The following is a 13,871-nucleotide window of genomic DNA, read 5'->3' as shown; positions in this document are numbered from 1 at the left end:
TGATGGCGCACTTCCTGTTGGGTGTAGAGCATGGCTGTGATTGACTTTTTTGTGTTTCCTGATGTGCTGCATATGCCTCCCAAATTTTTTAGCTCTCGGCCAAATTCCCTACGAGTTGGCCTAATACCACTTTTTAAAATTTTGTAGGGGGCGCTATGGAGCCATTTTGTCATACACTACCACAATTCCTTTAGAATATAAAATTTTTCACCAGTTCTGGTGTGTGTACAAATTTTCATGAGTTTTTGAGCATGTTTAGGCCCTCAAAAATGCAGTTGTTCTGAGAGACAAATAATAATAATAATAATAATAATAATAATAATAATAATAATTAAAGCTGCGAGCAGCATTGAACGGGTCCTCGCATCCTTGCTGGTCGGCGACCCCAAGCATGTCCACCAGGCAATGCTGCGACAAAGTGTATTTAGGCTCATGGATGTAACGAGGACTGGATTCTGAGCACTCAGGTCAAATTTCAGACAGATTGGAGCATGTACAGACTATTTTTGCAGCACTTTGTGTCCATCCACCAGGTGGCACTATGTCTGTGACTGTATAGTGGTCTATGAAACTCATCAGGACTGGACTCTGATCAAACATGTAAAGTTTGAGGTAGATTACAGCATGTACAGGGGATTTACACAAGACGTCCTGCTTCATGGCGTAACATTAAAGTTCAGTTGGCCGCCATGGCCATGCCCTTTGAGTTTTGTGCACAATTTTCCCAAATATGCAACCTGAAGGCGTTTCTTATATATTGTCCCAATTTCAGATGTTTTGGAGCTATTGCCTGTGAGAAATGAATTGTTGAAAATGATCAAAAACACCAAAAATCTGACATTTAATTCAAAATAGCGGACTTCCTGTTGGGTTTAGAGAATGACTCCAAGAGACTTTTTTGTTTGCACTGACGTGTTACATATGCATGCCAAATTTCATAGTCCTCGGTGAAAGTCTGTGTGGAGGCTATTTTTAAAAATTCTGTAGGGGGCGCTATGACACATACTGTGGATGTATTTTGGCCTGTAAATGTGATCAGGACAGGACTGTGTTTAATCATGTGAGGTCTGAGGTAGATTGGAGCATGCAGAGGATAGTTAGGTAGCACTTGATGTTTCATGGCGAACCATCAAAATTCTGGAGGTCGCCATGTCCACACCCTTTGACTCTGCAAGAAGCCTTTGATAACTTTTGATCATAACATCGTGTTGTATATCCTGGCAAAATTTCAGCTCTCTAGACCTTAACCCCGAGGAGGAGTTCGCTCTCAAAAATGAAAAAAATACAGAAATTTTATCCACTTAATTCAAAATGGCGGACTTCCTGTTGAGTTTAGGGGATGGCTCCAAGAGGCTTTTTTGTGTGTCCTGGTGTGCTCTATAGGCCTCCCAAATTTTGTGGATGCAGGTGAAACATGCTGCCGGGGCTGTTTATTAAACATACTGCAGGGGGCGCTATAGCACATGCCCTGCAGAGATGCATACAGTGTTATTCCTTGAGACGACTGTGATGTGTGTGTAAATTTTGGTGAGCTGTTGAACATTCTAAGCCTGTCAAAAAGTACTTTGTTTGTCACAAAAACAACGCGTTGCCACGGCAACAGCATTTCATCAAAAATCAAAATCTTCACACTGTGGTATTGTCTGGGGGTGAAGAATTAGCTGACCAATTTTCAGAATGATATGACAAAGTTTGGAGCAATGGTGTGTGCAAATGTAATTTCTAAACTGCTTGTTACCAAGAGGTGGCGCTATGACTTTTTCTAAATTTTTCAGTGTGGATGTCCTCAAACTGGTTCTGGTGTCCAGCACATGAAGTTTGGGGCAGATAGGATCCTTTGCAGCTGAGATATGAACACTTCAATTTTCATGGCGAAACATCAAACTTTGCCGTCCCGCCACAGACACGCCTTTTCATCACACGTCACCATTTTTTCTGTGCTTCATCATCAATGTGTTCAGGCTTATGTCACAACATCTGAGGTGAATCTGAGCAACAGGCTAAGAATAGTACATGAAAGTGTAAAAAATGTCAAATTCTTGATACCACAAGGTGGCGCTGTGACTGTGAATGAATCTTGCTGTATGGATGTCATCGAGGCAGGTCTGTGATCATACATGTAAAGTTTCATTCAGATCGGAGCATGTTCAGGAGAGTTAGACAGCATTTCCTGTTTCATGGCGAAGGATCAAATTTCGACAGGCCGCCACGACCACACCCTTTAACTATGGAGGAAGATTTTGATAACTTTTTCTCAGGAAGGTCTGCTGTATGTACTGGCAAAATTTCAGATCGCTCAGACTTTTCCCCTAGGAGGAGTTCATCATAGATTTTGTACAGTTAACGCATGATGGCGCACTTCCTGTTGGGTGTAGAGCATGGCTGTGATTGACTTTTTTGTGTTTCCTGATGTGCTGCATATGTCTCCCAAATTTTTTAGCTCTCGGCCAAATTCCCTCCGAGTTGGCCTAATACCACTTTTTAAAATTTTGTAGGGGGCGCTATGGAGCCATTTTGTCATACACTACCACAATTCCTTTAGAATATAAAATTTTTCACCAGTTCTGGTGTGTGTACAAATTTTCATGAGTTTTTGAGCATGTTTAGGCCCTCAAAAATGCAGTTGTTCTGAGAGACAAATAATAATAATAATAATAATAATAATAATAATAATAATAATAATAATAATAAACCGTAGGGTTCCAATAGGGTCCTACGGCACCGTTGGTGCCTTGGACAGCCGGTGCCCTTGCACCGCCTGTCCTCGGCACCTCGGTGCTCGGACCCTAATAATAAACCGTAGGGTTTCAATAGGGTCCTACGGCACCGTTGGTGCCTTGGACAGCCGGTGCCCTTGCACCGCCTGTCCTCGGCACCTCGGTGCTCGGACCCTAATAATAATAATAATAAACCGTAGGGTTTTAATAGTGTCCTACGGCACCGTTGGTGCCTTGGACAGCCGGTGCCCTTGCACCGCCTGTCCTCGGCACCTCGGTGCTCGGACCCTAATAATAAAAAACCCTAAGGTTCCAGTAGGGTCCTACGGCACCGGTGGTGCCTTGGACAGCCGGTGCACTTGCACCGCCTGTCCTCGGCACCTCGGTGCTCGGACCCTAATTAAAGCTGCAAGCAGCGTTGAACGGGTCCTCGCATCCTTGCTGGTCGACGTCCCAAAGCATTTACATCAGGCAATGCTACGACTGAGAGTGTATTTCGGCCCATGAATGTCACAAAGGCTGGATTCTTCGCAGACAGGTCAAATTTCAGGCAGATTGGAGCATGTACAGGCTATTTAAGCAGCACTTTCTGTCCATCCACCAGGTGGCGCTATCTCTTTGACTGTATATTGGTCTATGAAACTCATCAGGACTGGTCTCTGATCAAACATGTTAAGTTTGAGGCAGATTGCAGCATGTACAGGGGATTTACATATTGTGTCCTGCTTCATGGCGTAACATTGTAGTTCAGTTGGCCGCCATGGCCACGCCCTTTGAGTTTTGTGAACAATTTTCACAAATACTCAACCTGAAGGCGTGTAGTATGTATTGTCCCAATTTCAGGTGTTTTGGAGCTATTGCCTGTGAGAAATGAATTGTTGAAAATGATCAAAAACAGCAAAAATCTGACATTTAATTCAAAATAGCGGACTTCCGATTGGGTTTAGAGAATGACTCCAAGAGACTTTTTTGTTTGCAATGAGGTGCTACATATGCATGCCAAATTTCATAGTCCAAGGTGAAAGTGTCTGGGGAGGCTATTCTTAAAAATGCTGTAGGGGGCGCTATGGAACATGCTGTGAATGTATTTTGGCCAATAAATGTGATCAGGACAGGACTGTGTTTAATCATGTGAGGTCTGAGGTAGATTGGAGCATGCAGAGGATAGTTAGGTAGCACTTGATATTTCATGGCGAAACATCATAATTCTGGAGGTCGCCATGTCCACACCCTTTGACTCTGGAAGAATCTTTTAATAACTTTTGATCATAACATCGTGTTGTATAGCCTGGCAAAATTTCAGCTCTCGAGACCTTAACCCCGAGGAGTTCGCTCTCAAAAATTCAAAAAATAGAGAAAATTTATCCACGTAATTCAAAATGGTGGACTTCCTGTTGAGTTTAGGGGATGGCTCCAAGAGGCTTTTTTGTGTGTCCTGGTGTGCTCTATAGGCCTCCCAAATTTTGTGGATGTGGGTGAAATGTGCTGCTGGGGCTGTTTATTAAACATACTGCAGGGGACGCTATAGCACATGCCTTGCAGAGATGCATACAGTGTTATTCCTTGAGGGGACAGTGATGTGTGTGTAAATTTTAGTGAGCTGTTGAGCATTCTAAGCCTGTCAAAAAGTACTTTGTTTGTCACAAAAACAACGCGTTGGCACGGCAACAGCATTTCATCAAATATCAAAATCTTCACACTGTGGTATTGTCTGGGGGTGAAGAATCAGCTGACCAGTTATCAGAATGATATGAAAAAGTTTGGAGCAATGGTGTGTGCAAATGTAATTTCTAAACTTCTTGTTACCAATAGGTGGCGCTATGACTTTTTCTAAAATTTTCATTGTGGATGTCCTGACACTGGGCCTGGTGTCCAGCACATGAAGTTTGGGGCAGATATGATGAGGATTTGCTGAGATATAAGCTTTTTAGAAGTCATGGCGAGACATCGAAATTCGCCGTGCCGCCACAGACACACCTTTTTATGACACGTCACCATTTTCACTGTGAATCATCATCAACATGTTTCGGTTTATATCACCACATTTGAGGTGAATCTGAACAAGAGACAAAGAATAATACATCAAAGTGTAAAAAATGGCATTTTCTGTTGCCAGCAGGTGGTGCTCTGACTGTGGATGGATTTCATCGTATGGATGTGATCAGGGCAGGAATCTGATCATACATATAAAGTTTCAGGCAGATTGGAGCATATTCAGGGCATTTACACAGCACTTGAAATTTCATGGCGAAGGATCAAAATACCACAGACCGCCACGGACACGCCCTTTGATTTTTGAAAAAGATTTTAATAACTTTTGCTCATTAAGGCCTCCTGTATGTACTGGTTGAATTTGAGGCGAATTGGAGTTTCCCCCTGGGAGGAGTTCGCTCTGGAAAAAAATGAAAAATGGGCAAAATCTCACATTCAACGCAAAATAGCTCACTTCCTGTTGGGTTTGGAATATGGCTGTCACTGACTTTTTTGTTCAGTCTGATGTGCTTCATATGTGTACCAAATTTGGTAGCTGTAGGTGAAACATGATGGGCGTGGGAAAGTGTAGGGGGCGCTATGGAGCCATTTTGCCACACACCTCTACAATTCCTTTAAAATATGAAATTTTTCACCAGTCCTGATGTGTGTACAAATTTTCATGAGTTTTTGAGCATGTTTAGGCCCTCAAAAATGCAATTGTTCTGAGAGACAAATAATAATAATAAACCGTAGGGTTTCAATAGGGTCCTACGGCACCGTTGGTGCCTTGGACAGCCGGTGCCCTTGCACCGGCTGTCCTCGGCACCTCGGTGCTCGGACCCTATAATAATAAAAAACCCTAAGGTTACAATAGGGTCCTACGGCACCGTTGGTGCCTTGGACAGCCGGTGCACTTGCACCGCCTGTCCTCGGCACCTCGGTGCTCGGACCCTAATAATAATAAAAAACCCTAAGGTTACAATAGGGTCCTACGGCACCGTTGGTGCCTTGGACAGCCGGTGCACTTGCACCGCCTGTCCTCGGCACCTCGGTGCTCGGACCCTAATAATAAACCGTAGGGTTTCAATAGGGTCCTACGGCACCGTTGGTGCCTTGGACAGCCGGTGCCCTTGCACCGCCTGTCCTCGGCACCTCGGTGCTCGGACCCGAATAATAATAATAATAATAAGAAACCGAGCAAACACAATAGGGTCTCGCCAGCTCCGCTGGCCAGCTCCGCTGGCTCGGTCCCTAATAAGAAACGAAGCAAATACAATAGGGTCTTGCCAGCTCCGCTGGCCAGCTTCGCTGGCCTGCTTCGCTGGCTCGGTCCCTAATAATAATAAGAAACCGAGCAAATACAATAGGGTCTCGCCAGCTCTGCTGGCCAGCTCCGCTGGCCTGCTTCGCTGGCTCGGTCCCTAATAAACCGTAGGGTTTCAATAGGGTCCTACGGCACCGTTGGTGCCTTGGACAGCCGGTGCCCTTGCACCGCCTGTCCTCGGCACCTCGGTGCTCGGACCCTAATTAAAGCTGCAAGCAGCGTTGAACGGGTCCTCGCATCCTCGCTATGACTTTTTCTAAAATTTTCACCGTGGATGTCCTCACACTGGGCCTGGTGTCCAGCACATGAAGTTTGGGGCAGATATGATGAGGATTTGCTGAGATATAAGCTTTTTAGAAGTCATGGCGAGACATCGAAATTCGCCGTGCCGCCACAGACACTTCTTTTGATGACACATCACCATTTTAACTGTGAATCATCATCAACATGTTTAGGTTTATATCACCACATTTGAGGTGAATCTGAACAAGAGACAAAGAATAATACATCAAAGTGTAAAAAATGACATTTTCTGTTGCCAGCAGGTGGCGCTCTGACTGTGAATGGATTTCATCATATGGATGTGATCAGGGCAGGAATCTGATCATATATATGAAGTTTCAGGCAGATTGGAGCATATTCAGGGCATTTACAGGACTGTCTCAGAAAATTAGAATATTGTGATAAAGTTCTTTATTTTCTGAAATGCAATTAAAAAAACTAAAATGTCATACATTCTGGATTCATTACAAATCAACTGAAATATTTCAAGCCTTTTATTATTTTAATATTGCTGATTATGGCTTACAGCTTAAGAAAACTCAAAAATCCTATCTCAAAATATTAGAATATCATGAAAAAGTATACGAGTAGGCTATTTAACTAATCACTTGAATCGTCTAAATAACTCGAAACACCTGCAAGTGTTTCCTGAGCCTTGAAAAACACTCAGCTTGGTTCAGTAAACTAAACACAAGTATGGGGAAGACTGCTCATCTGACTGCTGTCCAGAGGACCATCATTGACACCCTCCATCAGGAGGGTAAGACACAAAAATAAATTTCTCAAAGAGCAGGCTGTTCACAGAGTGCAGTTTCAAAGCACATTCACAAAAAGTCTGTTGGAAGGGAGAAATGTGGCAGGAAACGCTGCACAACCAAGAGAGATGACCGCAGGCTTAACAGCATTGTGAAGAAGAGCCGCTTCCAGAATTTGGGGGAGCTTCAAAGACAGTGGACTGAAGCTGGAGTCCAGGTATCAAAAGCCACTGTTCACAGACGTGTCCGGGAAATGGGCTACAATAGCCGTATTCCCATGGTCAAGCCACTTCTGAACTCAAGACAACAGAAAAAGCGTCTGACTTGGGCTATGGAAAAGAAGCACTGGACAGTTGAAGAGTGGTCCAAAGTCCTCTTTTCAGACGAAAGCAAGTTTTTTATTTCATTTGGAAGTCAAGGCGCCAGAGTCTGGAGAAAGGCTGGAGAGGAGCAAAATCCAAGTTGCTTGAAATCCAGTGTGAAGTTCCCACAGTCAGCGATGGTTTGGGGAGCCATGTCAGCTGCTGGTGTTGGTCCACTGTGTCTCATCAAGTCCAGAGTAAATGCAGCTGTGTACCAAGAGATTTTAGAGCACTACATGCTTCCTTCTGCTGAAAAGCTCTGTGGAGATGATGATTTCATTTTCCAGCATGATCTGGCACCTGCCCACAGTGCCAAAACCACCAGTAACTGGTGTACTGACCATGGCATTACTGTCCTCGATTGGCCTGCCAATTCCCCTGACCTGAACCCCATTGAGAATTTGTGGGGTATTGTCAAGAAGAAGCTGAGAGACACCAGACCCAACAATGCAAATGAGCTAAAGGCCGCTATTGAAGCATCCTGGGCATCCATAACACCTCAGCAATGCCACAGGCTGATTGCCTCCATGCCACGCCGCATTGATGCAGTAATTCGTGCAAAAGGATTCCCAACCAAGTACTGAGTGCATTAATGGACATTTTCAAATGTTTGATTTTGTTTTGTTGTTATAATTTTGTTTTTTTACTTGGTCTGAGGAAATATTCTAATATTTTGAGATATGATTTTTGAGTTTTCTTAAGCTGTAAGCCATAATCAGCAATATTAAAATAATAAAAGGCTTGAAATATTTCAGTTGATTTGTAATGAATCCAGAATGTATGACATTTTAGTTTTTTTAATTGCATTTCAGAAAATAAAGAACTTCATCACAATATTCTAATTTTCTGAGACAGTCCTATATATATATATATATATATATATATATATATATATATATATATATATATACACAGTGCCTTGTGAAAGTATTCGGCCCCCTTGAACTTTTCAACCTTTCGCCACATTTCAGGCTTCAAACATAAAGATATAAAATTCTAATTTTTTCTCAAGAATCAACAAAAAAGTGGGTCACAATCGTGAAGTGGAACGAAATTTATTGGATATTTTAAACTTTTTTAACAAATAAAAACCTGAAAAGTGGGGTGTGCAATATTATTCGGCCCCTTTGCATTAATACTTTGTAGCGCCACCTTTTGCTGCAATTACAGCTGCAAGTCGCTTGGGGTATGTCTCTATCAGTTTTGCACATCCAGAGACTGAAATTCTTGCCCATTCTTCCTTGCAAAACAGCTCGAGCTCAGTGAGGTTGGATGGAGAGCGTTTGTGAACAGCAGTCTTCAGCTCTGCCCACAGATTCTCGATTGGATTCAGGTCTGGATGCTGACTTGGCCATTCTAACACCTGGATACGTTTATTTGTGAACCATTCCATTGTAGATTTGGCTTCATGTTTTGGATCATTGTCCTGTTGGAAGATAAATCTCCGTCCCAGTCTCAGGTCTTTTGCAGACTCCAACAGGTTTTCTTCCAGAATAGTCCTGTATTTGGCTCCATTCATCTTCCCCCTCAATTTTAACCATCTTCCCTGTCCCTGCTGAAGAAAAGCAGGCCCAAACCATGAGGCTGCCACCACCATGTTTGACAGTGGGGATGGTGTGTTCAGGGTGATGAGCTGTGTTGCTTTTACGCCAAACATATCGTTTTGCATTGTGGCCAAAAAGTTCCATTTTGGTTTCATCTGACCAGAGCACCTTCTTCCACATGTTTGGTGTGTCTCCCAGGTGGCTTGTGGCAAACTTCAAACGAGACTTTTTATGGATATCTTTGAGAAATGGCTTTCTTCTTGCCACTCTTCCATAAAGGCCAGATTTGTGCAGTGTACGACTGATTGTTGTCCTATGGACAGACTCTCCCACCTCAGCTGTAGATCTCTGCAGTTCATCCAGAGTGATCATGGACCTCTTGGCTGCATCTCTGATCAGTCTTCTCCTTGTTCGAGGTGAAAGTTTAGAGGGACGGCCGGGTCTTGGTAGATTTGCAGTGGTCTGATACTCCTTTCATTTCAATATGATTGCTTGCACAGTGCTCCTTGAGATGTTTAAAGCTTGGGAAATCTTTTTGTACCCAAATCCGGCTTTAAACTTCTCCACAACAGTATCTCAGACCTGCCTGGTGTGTTCCTTGGTCTTCATGATGCTCTTTGCACTTTAAACAGAACCCTGAGACTATCGCAGAGCAGGTGCATTTATACGGAGACTTGATTACACAGGTGGATTCTATTTATCATCATCAGTCATTTAGGACAACATTGGATCATTCAGAGATCCTCACTGAACTTCTGGAGTGAGTTTGCCGCACTGAAAGTAAAGGGGCCAAATAATATTGCACACCCCACTTTTCAGTTTTTGATTTGTTAAAAAAGTATAAAATATCCAATAAATTTCATTCCACTTCAAGATTGTGTCCCAATTGTTGTTGATTCTTGACAAAAAATTAAAATTTTATATCTCTATGTTTGAAGCCTGAAATGTGGCGAAAGGTTGAAAAGTTCAAGGGGGCCGAATACTTTCACAAGGCACTGTATATATGTATATACATATATATATATATATATATATAAATATATATACATACATAGGTGTGCAGAGTAGTCAAATGTTGTACTCAAGTAGGTGTAACGTATATTAGGGCTGGGATTTTAAGGCGTTCATTTCGATAAATAAATTACATCAAAAATAATGCGTTACATAGATTAACACTTTGAATCGTAGTTTTTAATTTAATAGAAGGTGGCGGTAATGAACCTAAAGTCTGTCTGCAGCATACAGTCTATGGTCTGCAGCTGTGAAGAAGATACACAGGAGTGACGTCAGCATATGAGGAGGTTTGGTGAACAGTGAACTAAGATGAGACCGCATTGGACTTGTTGGGAGGAAAGTTTTCTTTTTGAAATCTTCCTGATGGCAGCTTGGATAAAAGCATAGTTGTGTGCAAATTGTGCAGCAAAGAGTTTTCTGATCACCGCAGCACTTCAAGCTAACGGTATCACTTCAATGCTAAACATGTTGCTGTTAGCACCAGAGCAAACATTTGCTACGACAGTCCTGCTAACAGCTAACAGCTAATGGTGTAGCTATCCCATAATCGACCACTTTAGAAGACACTGAAAGGGCTTTAGTTTACAAAAAGTCGTAAAATGTTGAATATAATCATGAGAATTGCATTTTTAGTGTGCATTAATCTGTGACTGTAGTAGACAGATGAAAAATGCAGTAAAATAGAAATGAAACAAACATTTTTGTGGTTCAAGTTTTTACATGGCCAACGAGGTGCTGCCTCGGCAGAGAAATATAGAAAATCACAAAAATGTCTGTCTTTTAATAACTTAAATATAAAATTTTAGTTTCTCAAAAATATTTTGTTTATAAATAAAAATTTATATTCCTAATAAAAAGAACCATCAAAATGACAACATTTATCAGACCCAGAAACTATGAAAACAGAATGTATCTGTGGATTTTCAACTTTGTGAAGGTCCTTGAATTACTTGGTGATGTTATGTGCTATACAATGGAAAGAAAAACAAAATAAATCCAGGTTTTAACTCATCAAATCAACTTGTTCTCTGTAAGTCCCATTATAAAATTGTATTAATTTTTAAATTTTTAAATTATAAACATGTGCATGTCTATTCATTGATTTAACTGTCAATTAAAATTTATTTGAATTGAAAATAATTATTTATTGTGTCAAATATTGCTATTTGACATTGTGATTAATTACAAAGTCTAGTTAATTAGATAATTTTTTTAATCGCATGCCACCACTAATATGTGTGGTGTCTGTGTGCATATATATATATATATATATATATATATATATACACACACATACAAAATTAATATCATCTTTTATATTAATGTCAGTATGTCTACACACGCTTCCACATGCACATACATATATACAGTTCCTAGTTTAGCATTAGCATGAGGCTCAGCTAGTTAATCAAACTGGACAAGAATCTGACACCTTTATACAACTTCAATAGCATTTGTTTTATGCAACTTTCCAACCAGGCTGCACAGTGGAGTAGTGGTTAGCACTTTCGCCTTGCAGCAAGGCGATCCCCGGTTCAAATCCCGGCCTGGGATCTTTCTGCATGGAGTTTGTTCTCCCGGTGCATGCGGAGGCTAATTGATCACTCTAAATTGTCCGTAGGTGTGAATGTGAGAGTGATTGTTTGTCTGTATATGTAGCCCTGCGACCAGGGTGTCCCCCCTGCCTTCGCCTGAGTCAGCTGGGATAGGCTCCAGTGCCCCCTGCAACCCTAGTGAGGATAAAGCGGTGTATCGAGAATTGATGGATGAACTTTCCAACCTTATCTCCATCTCATTGAACAGTATAAGGCTCCACCTAGTGGCACAACACTGCACTGTAGCAAATCTACAACATGTTTTCTGACAGTAAACTGGTTAGAGTTCATGTTCTGCCTTATTGGTAAATATATTTTAGATTGATTAAATTATTCATGGAATGTTCCGATTAACATCTTTAAGTAGGTTCCACGTTGAGGGGAAATACCACACAGCCATAATCTGATTTTAGTTTTTTAATATGGCTTGTATCCTCACAAACTGCAGTACGATTAATGACATACTCTTTGGAGTTGGATGTACAATCATGCTAATGTTTGTAGGTTATGGTAAAGCACAACTGGATTAATGTGTGTGCTTTTGCTTTTAGAAGGTCACAAAAAGAAACCATCTTCCAAGCTCTTTAAATGCAGTGTACAACTCTCAGTGGAGCCCAATGTGCACAGCAAGTGGAGAAATACAAAGCTTAACAGGCCGGTTGTGCTTAGTTACAGTTGCTAAGCTATAATTGGACAACTGCCGCTCAGGTTAATTGTTTAGCAAATGAATGGCCAGCTAGGCAATGTGGCAGTTGACCTGTCTGGAAAAGTAACTGCCACCTGAAGATGTTTTTGCTGCCTATAGCTACTGTACAGAACACCAATCAGATGTAGGACTTCTCAGGTTGTTTCTGATGAATGCACAGGTGCACATGCCGTCTCACCTGAATAAGTATCTTCCCCATGGAGACAAAGGGTGTGCTGAGCTCTGTTAGAAACAAGCAGCCGATGAAGAAATCCCCCTGGTCCTTTCTGAAGAACTGAGGATGAGACAAACAGAACACACACAGACTGAGCAAACAAACATAAACATGGAGGGAAAAAAAACACAGTTGACTTTCAAGGGCATTCTTTTTGGATCAGTCTCAGTGAAAATATGCTGAAGGAGAATGAAATATTTCCAATCAAGTCGTTAATTTCATTCATTTTTTCTATACATTCTATACTTTCAGGCTGTAAATTGTACAACTATACAGAAAAAGACAGTTGCTATATGCTTCCTATAGATCATTACTGATGCTCTGGAATAAGCAGCTTTGTATAATATTTTGTTTACTTTGTGTTTAGTTACCACTCAACAGCAGCACTTTCAAGGCTTGATGTCACCAAGACAAAGATGAGGATAACATTCATCTTTTTATTTTTTACCCCAAATTGCTCTCAGAGGCTGCTGTTGGTGAAGCTATGTGTTAGGTAAATGGTACAAAGCTTGTTTTCAGAATATTTCAGAGCTTTTTGGTGCAAAAACAGGAAGCAGTTTGAATGTTGGTTGTAGTCTGTACACCAAGATAGTGGATGCACGCAAATAGTGTCCGATTCCATCAACAGAGATCAAGGTTCTCATCCTATCTCATACAAACAGCTATGCCACAAGAACAAACACTACAGTAATAAGCTGACAACAAAATCATGAAGTTTTATGACAAGGAACACAAAGTTCCTTGCCTTAAATGCTGGAGCTACTGGAGATACTGGACAATAACAACCTAATAACATAAATGTTGAACAGCACTTGTGGAGAAAACAAAACACCAAGAACCCTGTATAAAGGCATTTGCTGTTCAGGTCTGAAGATGGACAAATTATAGATGACCAAAAGTCAGCATGGAAATGGTGTCACATAACGCCCTACTAGTAGCAGGGCGTTTCTTGAAACAGCCAGTTGTAAATGCCAGGTTTAAGCTGGAGCAACTTTATGAGCTCTAATGTTTACATCTGTGCTTGAGGGTCAGCTACAAAAGATAGTGACGAGACCAAGGTAAAATACATCCATATAATATAGTCCATATGCAAAGCTATGCAAAAGTTTCATTTCTCAATCATTCATTTGCAGCATACAGGAAACAGCGTAATCAAATCAATATCTTTAAGTGGCTAAAACATGCAGAGTACTCTAATATATATTTTAATGCCCACCAACAACCAGAAAATCAACCTTTATACTACAGTTAAAGGTGTATCAGTATTTGCATGTTGCAGGTAACAACTATTACACAAATACCCAGTAAATCTGACACAGTCGTGTGATACTTTCAAACTTGATGAGTTGAGAAGGATCACCTGAAAACACAATGGACACTTGAG

General features: G+C 41.3%; 2 protein-coding genes across 3 annotated transcripts in view; one reads left to right on the top strand and one right to left on the bottom strand.

Annotated features, from left to right (window-relative positions):
* LOC110970730 (CLOCK-interacting pacemaker-like) overlaps positions 1-13,871 on the top strand; it is a 611,892-nt gene that overhangs the window by 396,244 nt on the left and 201,777 nt on the right. The window lies entirely within an intron of this gene.
* Positions 1-13,871, bottom strand: part of tlcd3a (TLC domain containing 3A) — a 103,788-nt gene that overhangs the window by 44,560 nt on the left and 45,357 nt on the right. The window contains exon 4 of the mRNA XM_051937698.1: positions 12,452-12,547. Within this exon, the coding sequence (XP_051793658.1) occupies positions 12,452-12,547 (96 nt within the window). The remainder of the gene's footprint in view (positions 1-12,451; positions 12,548-13,871) is intronic.

This window comes from Acanthochromis polyacanthus, chromosome 17, assembly GCF_021347895.1.
Source record: "Acanthochromis polyacanthus isolate Apoly-LR-REF ecotype Palm Island chromosome 17, KAUST_Apoly_ChrSc, whole genome shotgun sequence".
Lineage (NCBI taxonomy): Eukaryota > Metazoa > Chordata > Actinopteri > Pomacentridae > Acanthochromis > Acanthochromis polyacanthus.
The sequence above is the reverse complement of the archived record's forward strand: the minus strand, read 5'-3'. Positions and strand labels throughout refer to the sequence as shown.